This window comes from Coenobita brevimanus, chromosome 46 (assembly GCF_032717465.1).
Source record: "Coenobita brevimanus isolate Jiangsu-jjx chromosome 46, ASM3271746v2, whole genome shotgun sequence".
NCBI classification, from domain to species: Eukaryota; Metazoa; Arthropoda; class Malacostraca; order Decapoda; family Coenobitidae; genus Coenobita; species Coenobita brevimanus.
In genome coordinates, this window is record NC_136999.1 from 11,803,862 (window position 1) to 11,823,445 (window position 19,584).

At 43.3% G+C, this 19,584-nt stretch overlaps 1 protein-coding gene across 1 annotated transcript in view; it reads left to right on the forward strand.

Moving 5' to 3' along the window:
- The window catches only part of LOC145398811 (cytochrome P450 2L1-like), a 166,412-nt gene that overhangs the window by 12,261 nt on the left and 134,567 nt on the right, over nt 1-19,584 (forward strand). Inside the window, exons 3-4 of the mRNA XM_080271620.1 lie at nt 7,641-7,771; nt 8,317-8,535. Coding sequence (XP_080127746.1) covers nt 7,641-7,771; nt 8,317-8,535 — 350 coding nt within the window. The remainder of the gene's footprint in view (nt 1-7,640; nt 7,772-8,316; nt 8,536-19,584) is intronic.

Sequence of the window (19,584 nt, forward strand, 5' to 3'; positions counted from 1 at the left end):
GCATCTGTAATAATGTATCTTGCATTAACTGTGCATTACCCAGTGTATTTTCATTTTATCAGGGCTGACTTAGGTAAATTTACTCTTGCTAATTTCGTGTTAATAGAGGCTATTGCAGTTAACCATATATTTAACCTGTTTTTTGCCATTACATTATCCTTATGAGTCCTGAATGTTTTGTTGTTAGTTTGAGCATTAAACTTTAACTTGTAATTTTACCTCCTTTGTTTTGAACCTGGAACTTTGCGGGACAGTAGTGATTTTTAGTATTCTCACTTAAAGTGTACATTATCTTTCTCTGTTCCGTAACATAAATTTGGCGACCTCATATCAGGATATTCAGGATATTATCATAAGGATATTGCTTGATATTTTGTGACTGTGATTTATTCATAATGTCTACTATTACTACACTTGATGAAGTCAAAGATTTTTTGTCAAATGTGCAAACAGTGTTGGATGTAGAAAACAGAACAAAGAATGAACTTAAGCTTGTTGCTCAACAATTGGGAATTGCTGTTCGCTCTCACCATTCTAAAGATCAAATTGTTGACATGATTAATGAAAGCTTGTTTAATGTAACTCCTCCAAATGAGCAAACGCAGATTGAATTAGCTAAGTTACAGCTAGCCCTCCAGGAGGCTCGTGTGAAGGAAGCTGAATTTCAAGCATGTGCTAAGGAGGCTGAGTCTCAGGCTAAGGAGGCTTGTGTTAAGGAGGCTGAATTTCACGCACAAGTTGAAATTGCTAGGATTCAGGCAGACCATGAGCATCGCATGAAACAAGGTGGAACTGGATCATCTAGCTCTGATGATTTTGATGTGGCTAAAAATGTTAAACTTGTCCCTCATTTTAATGAATCTGATTTAACAATTTTCAGTTGTTTGAGAGGGTAGCTACAGGTTTTAATTGGCCCAAAAAGTATTGGCCAGTACTCCTTCAAACTGTTCTCACCGGTAAAGCTCAAGTAACTTATGCATCTTTGCCTCAGGATCAATCTGATAATTATGATGTAGTTAAGAGCTTGATTCTTAAGGCCTATGAGCTTGTTCATGAAGCCTATAGAGTAAAATTTAGGACAACTTACAAGCAAGATAAGCAATCCCATGTTGAGTATGCAAAAATCAAAGATCTGTTAGAGCAATGGTTAAATTCTAAGAATGTGGATTCTGATTTTGGTAAATTTAAGCAGATGATTTTCCTGGAGGACTTCAAGAGGTGTATTTATAAAGATGTAAGCCTATATCTTGATGAGAAAAGAGTAGATAATTTTCTGATCCTGCAGTTTTAGCTGATGAATATGTTCTCACTCACAAGAGATATTCTAGAGAAAAAGGGAAAGCTGAGAGTAAGTACATTGCCTCTACTCAGAGTACAGGTAACAGGAAAGAGAATAAAGATGATGTTTCTCAGGAAGTAAATACCAGCTTCACCTCTAGATTTCAGAAAAGTAAATGTACTTATTGTAGTAAGCTTGGTCATACTACGGAGAGATGTTTCAGGAGACAGCGTGATGTGAACAAAAAGGAGTCTTTAAATATTCAGTCAATTGGTCTAGTGTCCACTCTTGAGAGTTCCCAGAATTCTTTAACTGAGTTAACTGAACCTGCTTTGAGGGGTAACTTAAATTCTCATGATGGAGCTCCTCTTTTGAGCAGTAACGTGGGTGACACTCTCAAGAGTTCATGTGCTAATTTCCTGTCTGATGGTTTTGTCAGTCCTCTGGACAGTAATGACAGGAAATCAGTTAAAATATATCGTGATACAGGTGCTTGCCAATCCCTTATGCTGACCAGTGTTCTAGGCTCTAATCTTAATTCCTCTGATGAAACTGTAATCTTACAGGGTGTAGGGAATAATTACTTCTCTGTCTCTCTGTGCAGAGTGAATTTAGAGTCTGGTTTTGTTAATGGTTCCGTTATGGTTGGGTTGGTTGAGACACTCCCAATGTCAGGTGTAACTTTCTTACTTGGAAATGATATTGGTGGAAGTCAAGTGTGTCCAGCTCCTCAGTTCTCTAGTGAGCCAGTGGCTGCGACCCAGGATTGTGATGTCCCTGATGTGTTCCCTGCATGTGCTGTCACTAGGGCTAAGTCTAAAGTTACTGGTGATTTAGAGGATAATGATGATGATGATGTTATCCTAGCTGACACTTTTCTTGCTAATTTGGACCACTCACCAGATGAGGCAGTACCCCGTAGTGTTGATAATTTGTCTCATCAAGAGTTGGTTGAGTTGCAGGTTGCTGACCCTGAGTTGAAAGGTCTAGATAACTCTGCTTGCAGTGAGGAAGAGTCAGCCGGTGCTTCTACTTGTTATTATATAAAGTCAGGAGTGCTTATGAGGAAGTGGAGACCCCCAACAGCATCAACCGACTGTGAATGGGAGGTTGTACAGCAAGTTGTCATCCCTCGTGTTTGTAGGCAGGATATCATTAGAGTGGCTCATGATTCCAGTTTGGCAGGACACCTTGGAGTGAGGAAGACTGTGGCACGCATTTTGAAACACTTCTACTGGCCAGGTATCTTCAGGGATGTTTCCTGGTATTGTAAGTCTTGCCACACCTGTCAAGTTGTGGGGAAGTGTAATGAGACCGAAAAGGTTGCACCTCTAGTTCCCATTCCTCCTTTTGATGCGCCTTTCACCCGTGTGTTGGTGGATATTGCTGGCCCTCTTCCTAAGACTTCTTCAGGATTTTCTTATGTGTTGACCCTAATTGATATGGCAACTCGTTATCCTGAAGCCATTCCACTTAGAAATATCTCAGCAAAGAACGTGGTTAAGGAAATGCTAGGGTTCTTCACAAAGTTTGGTCTGCCCAAGGAGGTACAGTCAGACCGGGGAAGTAATTTCATGTCAAACGTTTTCAAGCAGTCTCTGAAAGAGTTGGGCATCACCCAGATCACGTCTTCAGCTTACCATCCCCAGATCCAAGGAGCATTGGAGAGATATCATCAAACACTCAAATCGATGCTCAAGAAATACTGTTTGGAACATCAGAAAGACTGGGATAAAGGTCTTCCATTCGTTGTGTTTGCTGCAAGAGAATCTCCAAATGAATCACTGGGCTTCTCACCTTTTGAACTACTGTTTGGCCATGAAGTAAGAGGACCCCTTAAGCTACTCAAGGAATGCTGGCTGTCGGAGGAAGATGACGTCAGCCTGCTGGAGTATGTGATGAAGTTCAAAGAACGGCTGTCCACTGCTTTACAGCTGGCGAGAGAGAATTTAGGAGCTGCTCAAGAGAAAATGAAGACTTGGTATGATAAGAAGTCCAGGTTACGCCACTTTCAGCCAGGAGATCAGGTTTTGATTCTGCTACCAGTGCATGGGCAAGCTCTTCAAGCCAAGTTTAGTGGTCCTTATTTCGTGGAGAAGAAACTCAGTGATGTCAACTATGTCATCGCCACACCAGATCGTAGAAAGAACAAGCAACTATGTCACATCAACATGCTAAAGTTATATCACAGGCGGGACGAAAATAATCCAGTCTGCACTGTAGCTGTTCCACCCGAGTCTGCAAGTGAAGTTTTCCCATGCAGCATGAGCCTGAGTGATAGTTTGGGGAAGAATCCTGATATCATGAATGATCTCCAGACTAAGCTTTCTCATCTACCTCCCGAGGAAAGGCAGGAGTTTTCGGCATTACTGCAGGAGTACCCGCAAGTGTTCCGTGCCACTCCAGGAAGAACCACTGTGTTGATGCATGATGTCGATGTTGGAGATGCAAAGCCAATTAAATTGCCTCCTTACCGTGTGAACCCAGTGAAAGTTCCTCTCATCCAGAAGGAGCTTGGCTACCTGTTGGACCACAAGATGATTGAGCCCTGTCAGAGCGAGTGGAGTTCTCCTGTCATTCTAGTCCCTAAGCCAGGTGGGTCACGGCGGCTTTGCATTGACTACAGACGTGTTAATCAGATAACCAAAACAGACACTTACCCTCTCCCTCGTGTGGAAGATTGCATAGACAAGATCGGAAAGGCTAGGTACATAAGTAAGTTTGAGTTGTTAAAGGGATACTGGCAAGTACCTATGACTGAACGTGCTAGGGAGATCTCATGTTTTGTAACACTAGGAAAGACTTTTGCATGTTCGGTAATGCCATATGGTATGAAGAATGCACCAGCCACATTTCAGAAGCTCATGAATGTTGTAACAGAGGGTTTGGCAGGGTGTGTTGTTTATATTGATGATGTATTAATCTTCAGTGACAACTGGAAAGATCACCTATGCCATGTCAATAAATTTCTTGAGCGTTTGGTTCATGCTAATCTTGTAGCTAATTTATCAAAGTGTGAGTTTGGTCAAGCTAAAGTTCAGTACCTTGGGTATGTAATTGGTGATGGACATGTTGCGCCACCAGGAGCTAAGGTTCAGGTTATAAGTGATCTTCCCAGACCTAAAAGTAGGAAAGAGCTACAAAGATTTTTGGGAATGGTAGGTTATTACAGGAGATTTGTTCTTAACTTTTCAATTCTTGTATCACCACTTACAGACCTACTGAAAAAGGGAGTTAAATTTGTCTGGACCGATAACTGTGAATCCTCTTTCAACAAACTTAAAGCTATCCTATTAAATCAGCCAGTGCTCGCTACTCCAAATTTTGCTAAGCCTTTTAAGATGGCTGTTGACGCAAGTGATACAGGAACTGGGGCTGTTTTGCTGCAAGAGGATGATCAGGGTATTGAACACCCTGTATCTTATTACAGTAAGAAGTTCACTCCACCTCAAAAGAACTACTCTACTATTGAGAAAGAGCTTTTGGCCTTGATTTTGGGTTTACAGCACTTTTCATTTTATTTGTGTTCTGGTTTTGACCCCATAGTCATTTATGCCGATCATAACCCACTGAAATTCCTTAGTAAGTTTAAAGATAAAAATCAGAGATTGACAAGATGGAGTCTACTTCTTCAGGAGTATTCATTAGACATACAACATGTCAAGGGGAAAGAAAATGTTATTGCAGATTGCTTATCTAGACTTTAGACAGATTCTTTTAGAGTAATAAGAAATTTCCTTTGTAAATTTCTTTTTCTTTGTGGGGAGGTGTTACATAGCCTATGATTTCATCATCCTTTGTGTAATTTTAACGCACAGTATGCTGCATGTTTGAGCACGAGCGTGTTCTGCCTCAGTCCCCCCCTTCTACCGTTATAGTAAAGTCGTCCTTTCTGTTGTTCAGAGCGGGATTGTCAACTCTTTGTCCCCATGGCTTCATTTGCGCGTCCTTCTTACAAGTTGTATCAAGCTCTGCCGGCCCCTATATAATGAGCTCAGACTCTAAATTAATTGCCACTTAGATCTGCTCCTCATTTTGTTCACATCTCTGTCCTCCCCTGTACAGTTATTGTTGTGAGTGCTCAGGAAGTCTCCAACCATCTAACAGCTGTGTAATTTGAGTATAACTGTTGTTGCATTTTTTCTTGTGCTGTGTAGCATAGGGTTAATTCTTAGGCCTAGTGAGGTTTTATTGTTATTTATGTGAAGGTTCTTTTTGTCAGTCATTTTTGATAATATTTTGTATCTGTAATAATTTATCTTGCATTAACTGTGCATTACCCAGTGTATTTTCATTTTATCAGGGCTGACTTAGGTAAATTTACTCTTGCTAATTTCGTGTTAATAAAGGCTATTGCAGTTAACCATATATTTAACCTGTTTTTTGCCATTACATTATCCTTATGAGTCCTGAATGTTTTGTTGTTAGTTTGAGCATTAAACTTTAACTTGTAATTTTACCTAACTCTTTTGTTTTGAACCTGGAACTTTGCGGGACAGTAGTGATTTTTAGTATTCTCACTTAAAGTGTACATTATCTTTCTCTGTTCCGTAACATATATATATATATATATATATATATATATATATATATATATATATATATATATATATATATATATATATATATATATATATATATATATATATATATATATATATGGAACCAATGAAGAATATATAGCTTAGCATGAAAGCTGTAACAATAGCAACACAGAGGTGAAAATTTTCGAATCCGTACAAAACGTCGTGTAAATAACTGTCATCCTCCCGTTGGTCTGGTGGTAAAAGTTTTGGGTCGGAGACAGATGTGGTTTACGCTCTGCCGTACCAGAGGTTGCCTTATTATGTATAACTTTCCAAGGGACATAGTGTCCTTTTCCTTCATGACCTGGACTCTGGTAGACCAACCTCGTGTCCTCCAGCGCTCTAAATATTATATTTGTAAATTTTCCTAAGCTAGAAATGTGAATAATATTGCTAGTTTATAATATTATCTTCATTCATGTAGCTATCAAGCGCTCCACAATGTAATCAGAGTAAATACCAAAGTGATAAAATACGAAACACAAAACTACCTGTGTTAACATGTAACTGTTTTGGAGACTTATGTATCCTGTAATCTTGTTGACAGCTCTTAAAATTACTCCCCCATACCTTTCTTTGGCCATTGAAAATTATGTGGGATTGTACTTTACCATATTTTCTCTTCACGGGGGCAGGGCCAGGGTTCAAACAAAATTACCTTAATTTCCCTGTCGTACCTGTGACTTGTCTTTACAAGAACGACACAGAGAGGGCAGAATCTTCATATGTTTGATCGGTGAAAAAGAAAGAAAAAAAAAAAAGATGCAAGAGTGAAAAAAAATCTTATTTAATCATGTGTAGCTGGAATGTCAAGGGACAGATATTGCAGACTCTTCTCGAGTCTACCGTTGTTCGTACAAAAATGTGTACCCTGGTTACCACAGAGGGATTTACGACACGTTCGATAATCTAGGCCCTCTTTTTTCCTCCTCCAAGCAGTTATTTTTCTCCTCCATCGCGGATGGAAGAGGGGTAACACAGGAAGTAAGTAAAGGTCTGTTATAAGTTCTACATGCGAATATTGTTGCCCATGGAAGAAAAACACCCACATACTGAAGGTCTGCATAGCTGAAGAGGGCTCAGGATGACTCGAAACAGTTCTATCTTCACGGTAAGAAGGAACACTTAAGAGAGTACAACACCCACACTCCAAACCAGTCTTACATGTGAATTTGATCATCCAATTGCCCTCAGTCTTGAATTACTTCATCCCTAGACCAGTTTCTCATGTTTGGTTCAAAAGTCACCAAAATGATTAAGCTGACCTTGCCCTTTGACCTATTATTCTTGAAACAGAATCGCATTACTCTTGGATGACATTAAACCCTTCCACCAAGTTTGATCCAAATTAATCTACAATAGGGTTGAAACATGCCCTGGAACTTTTCCTTTTGATCAACAGTTCTCAGAATTAAAGCCCTTCAAGGCTTCCTGGCCCTCAGACCTTCTGCTAAGTTTGTTTATATTGGATCAAAACTGTTAGAGTTGATCTTGCCATTGACCTGTGATCTTTGGCCAAACATTAATCACTTGTTTCTCTGTCTGTTCTCAGTTGCAATGCCTAATTAGTGCAATTCCGTTCAGTAGTATTCTAAAATCTTGCTAACAGAAACAAACAGTTTCACTATGTGGATATAAATCTTCTATACGAATAATCCACGGCACTGTGAAATTGAGATATGTTATCGCTTTCCGCTAGGACATCGTTTTCCTTCTGTGCCGCAGGTGGAGGATGGTAAGCAGGTGATGTTGTTCACTTTCCTCTTGTGCTGCAGGTGGAGGATGGGTACGCAGGTGATTGTGTTTCTCCACGACTATCAGCTCATCAAGGAGGCCTTCAACAGACCAGAGATCTTGGACAGACCTCTATGGGACACATTCAAGCTTAGGGAAATCGAGCCAAAGGGTTAGTCATTTATTTTTTGTACGTCCTACTCTAGTGCTGCTTTGACAGCCCGTTCTCTGAGGCCCAACTGTTCTCATACGTGCCACACACCGTCACATGTCAACACCTCGACGGTAGTACTGTGCAGTGAATGTTGAATACATGCAAGACCTATCTCCATCAGGACCAGTGTATTACCGGAGTTTTATTTATTTATTTATTTATTTATTTGAATTCCCAGTAAATCTTATGGAAGACTAGTAAAGTCTATTTTAGATAAATTCAGATAATCAAACAGTTTTCTTTCTCTGCAAACAACAAATCACGTCTAACCACCAGTCCACCACTTCCCCCACCAGGTACATTAAAACCGCACGGTTTGCGGTACCAAAGCAAATCAAACCCTCTTCGAGTTACAGCACAACCTTGGAATCATTTATGATATAGTCCAGCAAAACTCCCAATACGCAAAACGCATCTCATTAATGTGAAATTATTGTACGAGGGAGACTCCGAGAACTGTTTACATTATCTTCCTGTAACGTGTATACCATTCCCGCCTACAGGCATAGTATCTACCAGCGGTCTGCGGTGGCAAAACAACAGACGATTTACCATAAGGCAGCTGCGGGACCTGGGCATGGGCAAATCTAGGTTAGTGGCAGCCATGCACACACAAGCTACACAGCTGGTGCAAGAGTTCAAGAAACAGGCGGACAGATCTGCGCCAGTGCCTTATGTCCTAACTGTTGCCATCGTCAACATCATCTGGCAAATGATTGGGGGTACGTTAATCACAGCACTCTCATCACGTTTTATTTTATCTTTGCTGCATGAAGACTAACCACTTTATTCCTTGACGTATTTTCATTTTTCTTCCCTTGCTACGTTCGGTCTTCCTAATCCAATGGCATATTTCTTATTGTTATAAGTGTTGAAATGGTTAGTCTGTTTAGACTAACCATTTCAACACTCGAAGGTAATATCATTTTCATTCTATTTATAATTATATTGGTTCACTTATGAATATAATAATAATTATAATTATAAATAATAATAATAATAATAATATTATTATTATTATTATTATTACTGATATTATTATTATTATTATTATTATTATTATTATTATTATTATTATATATTATTATTATTATTATTATTATTATTGTTATCATTACTATTATCATTATTATTATTATTATTAGTAGTAGTAGTAGTAGTAGTAGTAGTAGTAATATTAGTATTAGTATTGTTATTGTTATTATTATTTCCATTATTATTATTATTATTATTATTATTATTATTATCATTATCATTATTATTAGTAGTAGTAGTAGTAGTAGTATTACTCTCACGATTATTATTGTTGTTATTATTCCTATTAGTAGTAGTAGTAGTAGTAGTAGTAGTAGTATTTTATTTGTTATTATTGTTTTCAAACCTTTCTTTTTTTCTGCTACATGAAGGTGTAGAAGCTGCATTTAAGAAAAGAAGGTTCTTCCGGGAATGGAAAAAGGATGGTAACAAATAGGAATACTTGGCTGCCAAGCATAGAGCTAGAAAAAAGGTATACAGGGCAAGATCTGAGTCTGAGAGACTTCTACTGGATAAACTAAATAATGCTGAAAGGATGAATATGATAGTTAAGGAATATGATATTTAAGGATGCACGTGGGGCAGGCGGCATGTGTGTCTGGGTTGACTGCTGAAATGCTGAAGACCTCAGAAGTGGGGTTAGTTACTGATTTGATAAATACGATTATATATGAGTGTGTGGTCCAAGATGATTGGCTGAAAAGTGTGACTGTAAATGTGTAGAAGGGGAAGGATGATGCCCTGGTTAGAGGAAATTATAGAGTCATAAAACTTTTGGACTAGATAATGAAAGTAATGGAGAGAGTTCTACAAGGTATGATTTGGGAAGGAGTGAATATTGATGAGATGCAGTTTGGTTTTATGCCCAGCACAGGAACCTCTGATGCCATATTCATAGTTCTGCAGCTTCAGGAGAAATATGTAGGAAAGAAAAGGGATCTGTACTTTGTTTGACAGAGTCCCTGGGGAGGTGGTGAAGTGGGCAATGAAAAAGATTGGGAATGAGGATTTGCTGGTTTGAGTGATTATGACTATGTATGTGGGTGTTCGCATACAGGTGGAGACGAGTGATGAATTTTCCGTGAATGTTGGTGTGCCTCAAGAGTCAGTCTTGAGCCCTTCATTGTTTATCATCTTTCACGTGCCTTTAGAAATGATCTCCCACCGTCCTACGGAAGAGGTTCTATGCCGATGATTTGGGGATGACTGCAGAGAATGAAAGGGAGACGGAAGAAAGATTTCGGAAGTGAAGAGATGATACTGAGCACAAGTTCTTCAGAGCAAATACAGATAAAACAAAGGTGATGGTATATAGGTTTGGTGGCGGTACTGTCGATGACGAGGGAGAGTGGCTATGTACGGTTTGCCACAAGGGTGTAGAAGGTAATTCCATTTTGTGCACTGTTTGTAATAAGTGGGTACCTAAGACAAGCAGTGGTATCAGAGGTAGACTTCGAGATAATGATGATTTCATGTGTATGATGTGTCAGGGAGAGCATGTGGAGATCAGGCGTGATAGGATTTATCTTGCTGCTGAGTCCCATGAGCGTGTGGAAGTTTTTTTTTTTTTTTCCTTCGGAGATTTACTATGTTTTGGAGGTGGATGGAGCTGGAGCTAGCTCTGTGGCTAGAGTGAGGAGCTGAGGAGTGGTTGGAAGAAGTTCAGGGAGCTGTGGCCTCTCCTAACATTGAGAGGGCTCTTCCTCCGTGCTCAGGGATCTTTGTATATGGCATGTGTTTGGGGTGTAATGCTGTATGGTAGTGAGACCTGGACAGTAAATAAAAACGATATTCGCAGGCTCAAACATACAGAAATGACGAAGATTAGTTCGATATGCAATGCGGCCTTAAAGGCGAGGCCTGGTACGACTAAAATTACGATGGAAGAGTTCAGAGGCAAGATGGGACTGGACTGTATTGGTGTTGTAATTACAAGAGATAGATTGAGATGGTCTGGACATGTGGAGAGGATGGGGGATGACAAATGGATACAGAAAGTGAGAATTGTAAACGTACGAGGTAGGACTGCGTTAGGCAGACCGAAAAAAACCTGCAAAAGGGTTATAGAGTGTGATCTCAGGGATAAGGAAATGAAAAGAAAGGCTGTCAGAGATGAAGCAGCATGGAGAGCCGCCATTAGATGGCCAAGGCCGATGCATGCAAGCATGCTGGAGCCTTTATAAACGAAAAGAAATGATACAGATCAGCCAAGTCACTCTGGTGTTACATATTTTCTTGCTACTAACAGACCATTTTTTTCTATCTATCTACCTATTGCAAGACGCCTTAGTATCGTAAAGGGTGGTCACAAACAAATCGCCTCCATATCACCTTGTCCCCTGCCATTTCACTGTCCTGCTCCCAGCTCACACCCCCTGTAACTTGCAATACTTTGGTGATAGAAACTCCATGTACAAACAGCTAGATAAGGAGTTTATTACAAGCTCACAGTAAAATAGTCTGCCCGTCTCGGCTGTCTGCTATCAACTGATGCAATAACGCCGTCTTCAGGCGTGATAACACGTGCTGACCTAGCAAGTTTAGTGGGGGCATGTATGCATTGGGGGAGGACATATATACATCGGGGGTAGACATATTGTGGAGGGGGTACACTACTCCCCCGGGTAGCTGAGACGGTGTCTCCTGACACCAGGAGGTAAACGGTGTTTGATTATAGGAGGAAGGCAGGACCGGGAGGTTTGGACAAGGGAGAAGTATGATACAGGGGCAGTAGGGGAGACATGGCCATGTTGAGGGGAGGGAATTAGAAGGATATATACATATAAGATATACAAGGAATAAGACATAATGGGAATTACACAATAATAGTTTGATACATGATAAACAAGGAGTAGAGATGAGAGTTCTATTGTTGTTCTTCCTTCACTTTTTTTTTTTTTGTATTTTCTGTAGGATACACTGGCACTCAGTAATGCATTAAAGAAATACCATCATTTTCTAGTAGGCAGAGTTCTGTTCACAGGTTGGTTGTCAGATGGCATTGGTAGTCACTGAAGGAGAGGACACTAAGTACGGGGAGTTTCTACGTCATGTGTAGGGCGTACTATGCCTGTAGCAACTCTGATTTCCTGGAGTCGACGTTCCATTTTTCTGACACAACAATGCACTGCACAGAGGATGAGTAGAAAACCTATGAAAGCGATAACCACAGGGGGAAACACAACTGTTGGATGAACCCATGAACGGCTGAAGGCCAGAGAGACTTGATCCATAATGAAATCACTGTCATGGAGGAAGGTTAGCATGCGCAAGTTAGGGGAGGTGATGGTAATGTTGGCAGATGGTAGGGTAGAAGGCATGTCGAGTGGTGGAAAGATGTCATAGGAGTGATTACGAACAGCCTGGTGATAGCGAGTGGCGTAAGTGATGACGGACTCTGATTTGATGGTACAATAGTCAGGGGCATTGTAGAGACCACTAGCGGGGACGGAGCGAACGGAAGAACCAGGACACATGATTGTGACAGAGATGGGAACAGCAAAGAAGAAATACTGGACATGGTTGAGGTGAGCATGGTGGACCGGGAGGTCAGGAGCTGGGATAAAAGAACAGGCCGAGTAGATGGAATGGTTGCGAACTAAAGCAGCCTCACAGGGTGTAGCACTGCTAGGGAAGACAGTGAAAAGGTGGGCAGCACAGAGACGAGAGGTCGGAATAAGGGAGGAACATTGCTGGAGGTCTGTGGAAGAAAGGAAGGCAACGGAAAGATGATCATGGGAGAGGAGGAAATATCCTGAAGGAACAGATACCTGTAACAAGGAGTTGTTGAGGCAGAAAGGGAAGGGAATGATGTGGAAAAGGTTAAAGGTTATGGCAGAACGGAGAGGAATATGGACGACGACGTATGTGGGGAGAAGAGTGGCTTCGAGAACAGGATAATAATATTCAAGGGAGGAGTAAGGGAGGACTGGGGAGAGACCGAAGGTGGAGTGAGCCCATTCCAGGACAGAACGGAGAGCTGAGACAGGTACTAAGTCGGCAGTGACACGTCCATTGACAGCATCGACCAGGATACGAACCAAGGCAGAGACTTGAGACAAAAGAGAGTCAATGGCTAGTTGAAGATTATCCATGTTGAGTTTGAGGTAGAAGAACTGAGAGATAACGTTGAGATCTGAAAGGTGGCGTTGTAAGATATCGGTGAAATTTTTTAAAATGGACGTGACTTCACTGAGTTGGGTTGTGAGCTTCTGGAACATAGAGTGTTGGATTTTAATGACTCGGCGTTGTGATTCTAGGGCTGAAGCTAAATGAGGGAGATCAGATTTGAAGCCAGAAATGTCACGGGCTGTAGCAACGCCAAACAAGCCACTCAGAATCTCACCGCCGAAGTCGAAGAGACCTCGTTTCACACGAGAACGACCCACGGGTGTCTGAATGGAAAATGTGTCATTGAGCTCAGTGAATCTGTTACCTATGTATTCCAATTGCCAGGAGAGTGGGAGGAAAAGGTTATAGAGATACCCATTCGGGTTGTGTGTCCCCATGAGGGCCGTGAGATGGTTCCTAATTCCGCGGAGCTGGTGCGCGTAGGCAGGTAGGGCAATGGCTACGTCGGCCAGGGGCGCAAGATCGTAGTGCAAAGAGGTTACGTCATTGATAAGCATTACCTCGCCTCCCGAGCCGACCAAGGCCCTGGGATGTACTCCACCATCGACCTGACCTGACCCAGACCCCAGGAGGGTCAGCACTGCCAGCAGGGAGATCGCTAACATCGTACCTAGAAAATCAGGGTAGAGTTAATGGGGGAGGTCGTGAAGAGGTTGATGGGCAGAGCGCAGTTTGGACCGATATTGATTGATGGATGAATGAGCAGGTGGAGGTGGAGAGGAAGGAGACTGAGGGATAGGTGGAGACAAGGTAGACTGAGGGATGGGAGGAGGGGAAGAGGGGGCAGGAGGTTGTGTAAGTGACTCTTCCAACACGAGGCCACGGGGTGCTCGCTTTAAGTCATCGACGTGGACCCATCTGGTGTCCCTAGTGGACAGGTGCTGGAGGTGAAATTTGTTGCCTTGTTGAGTGAGGACGCGGTGGGGCCCTGTAAATTTGTCATCCAACTTAGAGGAACGCGTATGGGAATGAGTAAAGACAAGATCGCCTGCATTGATAGTGATAGGAGAGGCGGACTTATGTTGGCGCTGCAGCATGTCCTCCTGAGAGGAAGCCAAAGTGGATTGGACATACTGGTGGATTGTCTGGAAGTTGGCCAATTTTAGTTTAACATAATCATCCATGTTGTAGATGGGTTCCGACTTTGAGGATAAGAGAGAGTATGGGAGGTCCTGGTCAAAGCCAAAGAGGACGAAGAAGGGAGATTCAGCAATGGATGCATTGATGGAACTATTGATGGAGGATGCCACTTGGGGAATCCAGTCATCCCAGGACGAACTATGGGAGCCTAGATGTCTGAGGCACTCTAAGATTTAACGGTTGTGGCGTTCTACAAGGCCATTGGAAGCCGGATGGTTAGGCACGACATTGCACTTACTGATATGAAAGCGGCGACAGATCTCATCGAGAAGGCTATTGTTGAACTCTGTACCGTTGTCAGTAAGAATGGTATGAGCAGTACTGAATGGGCAAATTACGTGATCTACAAAGGCACGTGCAATGCTCTTCGCAGTCTTGTCGGAGAGGGGTACGAGGACACAGTAGCGGGAGAAGTGGTCGACCGCTACGAACAAGTACTCAGCGCCAGATTCTGTGAGAGGTAGTTTTAAGAGATCGATTGAGACAGTTTCCCATGGTCGTGATGGGATTGGGTATTGTAAGAGAGGTGCTGGTAAGCCGGTTGATCCTTTGTGGCGGTGGCAGGAGAGGCAAGAGTCACAGTGGGCATTGATATCACGGCGCATGGTTGGCCAATAGTATTTGAGACGTGCTTGGCGCAAGCATCGGTCTTTACCTGGATGGGAAGCTTGAGGAGTATTATGAACAATATGAAGAACCTTTGGTATGAAGGCAGTGGGGACAACAAGTTGGCGTACTTCGCGATTGGGCATATCTTTGCCTGTTAGCAATGTTTTCCTGTACAAGAGATCATCATCTAGCATGAACTCATCTAGTGATACTGGCAGAGTAGGTAAGGTCGAGGCATCGCCAGATTCTAGGAAATAAATGACTTTGGACCACATGGGGTCTTGGCGCTGAAAGTTTCGAACAACTTCTGACGTTAGTGTAGTGTTTTCAGTTACTTCAGGCTGCAGTGATGTTATAGCTGCTGCTACATGACGTGAGAGTGCGTCTGCGACTACATTCAACTTGCCTGGTACATACTGAAAAGTGGGATTAAAGTCCTGGATGATGACAGACAGTCTAGCTAGTCTACCTGTTAGGTTGCAATTCTTGAACAAATCACATAGTGGAAGGTGGTCTGTTTGGATATGCACTGGATAACCATAGACTATATCTCTGAAATGTTTCAAGGACCAGATTACCGCTAGCGCTTCGAGATCTGTGACACTGTAGTTACATTCAGCGGTTGTAAGGGTGCGACTAGCATACGCTATTACGCGCTTCCTTGATGCTTCATCGAGTTGCATCAAAACGGCACCAAGTCCAGTGCCTGAGGCGTCTGTGCAGAGAAGGAAGGGTGTGGTATAATCAGGGAACGCTAGAACAGGGGCATTTACAAGAGCTGTCTTTAGCTTTTGGAAAGCCTGTGATTGGTCATTAGTCCAAACAAAGGGCACATTCTGCTTGAGTAAGTGGGTCAGAGGAGCGGCGATCTATGCATCATCCCAGATGAAGCAACGATAATAGCCACTGAGGCCCAGGAAACTTCGTACAGCTTCGGTAGTGGTAGGTTCTGGGAAGTTAATAATCGCCTTAGTTTTATCCTCATTAGTATGAATGCCTTGTGCATCTACGACATGGCCTAGGAATTTGATTTTCTTTCGCAGAAAGTCGCATTTACTGAGATTGATTTTCAGGCCTGCGAGCTGGAGGCGTTCAAAGACTTGCTGGAGTTTGGTAAAATGATCAGGGATGGATTTACTCACAACAATGATATCATCTAGGTAAGCAAAAAGAGAGTGTCCCATCATACCGCTGAAGACTGAATGGATAAGTCGCATGAACACGGAAGGAGCATTTCTCTGACCAAAAGGGAGTCTCTTAAACTGAAAATGTCCGGAAGGGGTGCTAAAGGCTGTAACTGGGCAAGAGGACTCATCCATTTCGACCTGCCAGTACCCGCTGAGGAGGTCTAAAGATGAAAAGACTACGTTATTTTCACCAAGGGATTCTAGCAAATCAGTAAGGACAGGTAACGGGAAACGGTCTGGAACGGTGACAGAATTGACCTTACGATAGTCGACTACTGGTCTAAAGTTGCCGTCCTTCTTTGGTACTAAGAAAAGTGGGCTATTCCATGGACTGACAGAGGGTTCAATAATGTCTTGGTCTAACATGTTCTGTACCATTTGATCTGTCTGCGTTCTCTGGCTGTGAGGAAATCGATACGCTGGTATGTAAATCGGCTGAGTTCCTGGCAGTAGTTCAATCGTATGTTTGACAAGGTCTGTTCTACCCATCGGTTCACCGGGTAAGGCAACCACGTTTCTGTACGAGGTCAGAAGGTCGAGGAGTTGAGGCGTATTTTCTGGGAAATCTGTGCAAGTGAGATGTGAGAGCATATCGGGTGAATATGTCGGCGCAGATCCCGTAGAGTTAATAGTACATACACCAATTGGCGTATCATCAGTCTGAATAGTAGGAATTAAGGAATCCTGGCACACCTTTATGGCCGCTGGGTATACTAGGAAGTCTCCAATCTTTACACCAATTTTAAGTTTTAGTGGAGCATTTGTGACATTGAGCAAGTACAGGTAGCATAAACTGTCCTCTAAGACTGTACACCACGATGACTCATAAGGCAAGCCATTCACACAACACGTCTCAGGTAGTGTTAGTACATCCACTCCTTCTTTTGCACCGGCAACACAAACAGAGACTTTGGTGAACTCATGCGGTAACAAAATTGTGCACGTATTCGTTACCGCACGTTTCGTCTCTGCGTGTTGAAGATCATTCAGGCTGTGTGAGGTAGGTAACTGAGACATGTCTGAGTCAGCAATAGTGTTGTCGGGAGAGGATGTAAGAGCCATGTTCGAGGGCTGAGATGATGTATCAGGAGACATGGAGGAATTTATGTCCTTGCTTGCAGTCAGTAGAGGAATGATCTCTGTATTCTCAGATGACGATAGTGGTGGTTTGGGCTGGGTTGGACTTTTTGGTAGTGATAGGGACAGAGGTAATTGAAGGACTGATTTGATCGTAAGAACAGGACAGGGACATTCCATAGTGTAAACCGGGAATCCAGGAATGTCTATACTACCACAAGCAGGTAATAATGCAATGGAGTGTTGTGCAATGGTGGAGAAACCAATAAGGGCATCTGCGGGATACTGCAAGTCATTAGTGACATGAAATTCAATGGGGATAGGGGGCAAATCTCTGTGGAGTTTGACTTCAAGGGTGACTCTTCCCTTAACCTTAAACTCTGAGCCGTTGACACCACATAGGCGAATGTCTGGTGGTTCTAGGAAACTGACGTGGTTGTGATGGCGATGAATAATTTGTAAGGAATTTTCGGAGATGAGATTTACTATAGATCCTGTGTCCAAGAAGAATGACGTTGGTATGTCATGACTGCTGCCGAGAATGACTAAACCCGAGGATGTTATGGGACCTACATGGCGGATGGGGAGTTGGGTTTCTGGTTCTACGTGATATTGGTCCGATACGGGCGCGGCGCTTCCCCCGAATGTTGGCGGTTGAGGTAACGACATTCCTCAGTGGTGTGAGTCGTGCATGATTTGTGGTATTTGCAGTATGGACGACGTGAGCGGGAAGGCGTACGCTGTCTGGTTTGGGAGTGAGGACGTCTGTATGTACGGTCGCAACTGGATGCTCGATGTCCAGGATGGCAACAGTACCAGCAAAGAATCAAAGATTGTCTGTTCCGTCAGGCGCTAGATTGATCACGACCTGCGGTAGGAGAGCGATGTGTGGCAGGTCTGCCGCGTGTGGTGGGACGGGAGCGAGATTGGTCTGGGGTAGTGGAGGTGTGACAGACTGAGGAGGCCAAGGGTTGGGTGGTGCCCTGACGCATGTAGTTCGAACCTGTTCTTTCATGAATGGCTTTAGTGACCTGAATAATTTTATCCCCTGGATTGAAACCGATTTCCAAGGCTAGCTCTCGCTGTTTAGGAGTAAGCCAGTGAAGGAATCTGAGGTAACCAATTAAGTCAGCAAAGTTGGTGAGTGAAAGCATTGGAACGCCATTCTTGTCTTCTAACCATTTCGTGCCTACCAGTAATTGGAGCATCTCGCTACTAGTTGCTTTCATGGAGGTGGCAGCTTCGCGGAGCTTGGCATATTGCACTGGGATGCGCAAGTCCTCATCTAGTTGGTTTAGGAGATTAATGAATCCCATGAGAGACGCGGTATTTGAATGCTGGCAACAAAGGCTGATGAGTTCCGTACGAAAATCAGCAAAGGTACGAATGCTATCGAAATGTCCTGCACAGATCACGGATCCGATGTCCGATTTACCGTGGTGCAAGCGACCGAGGAGGTAAGCTACTTTGAGCGATTCCTCGGTTATTTGTCTATTGTGTATTTCTGTGTCGACTTCTCTGAGGAAATCATAGACAGACCAAGTTGGGTCCTGGCCGGTAAATTTGGGACGATTGGCATTGTCGAGATAGATAGACTGTGGAGGGTTGGCCATGGCTGGAAGTGTAGAATGGTGGCAGGAGAGGTGTGGGAGAGAGAGAAGGTAGTGGCAGTTAAGGGCGAGCAAGACGGGGTATGGAGGGAGGCAGGAGAGGGAACGACAGGGGAAGGAGTAGAGGAAGAAGGGAGTGTAGAGGCAGGAGTAGAGGAGGAGGTATCTGGATTCACGAGTGTGGGACGGGTAGTAAGTGATTGTGGGAAGTGAAACGGGAGTCTCAGGTACAGGGCGGTGGTACTCTTTGCCACTTCGTAAATGAGTGATTGTGTTAGAGTCGGCAGACGGGGTATGATCAGGTGATGTTGCCGGGTCGAGAGGGCTGGTGGTAAGTGGTTGACGTGGAAAGTATGACATTTAATGCGGCAATGGAAGATGAAAGAATGAAGATGGATACGTAGGTGGAAATGTATAATATAACAATGAGAGAATGGAATACACGAGTAGGTGGGAAAATGAATGAAGGTGCGGGGATGGATGGCTTAAATAAAATGCGAAGGATGAGATGGATTATAAATAACGTAGGTGAAGATGAAAACGGGGTAATGGAAATGAGATGGAATATTTACAATAACCAATCTGTACAGAAAATCGAGGATAATCTCTATAGAAAGGAAAGATATACTATAGTTACACAGGAGAGAGTCGAGATGTATGACGTGCAGGGGTGGCTGGGCGTAGCTGGGCTGGGGCGGGGCGGGGCAGGGCGGGGCTGGGTTGGGCTGGGCGGGGCCGGGCGGGGCGAGGCGGGGCGGCGGGGTAGAGACAGCTGGGCGGAAAGGAGAAGAGACGCCGCGATGAAGCACCAGCAGGGAGTGGCGGTCTTAAGAGGCTCCGTAATGCAGACCAGATGTGGGCAACGGTGGAGGCCGGTGGTGGGTGGTGAGGGCAGATGTCGGCGCAAGGCAGGTGTAGAGCTGGGGAGTAGCAAATGCAGAGAATGGTGGTGGGCAGGCAGCGGGCAGACAGTGATAAGTGG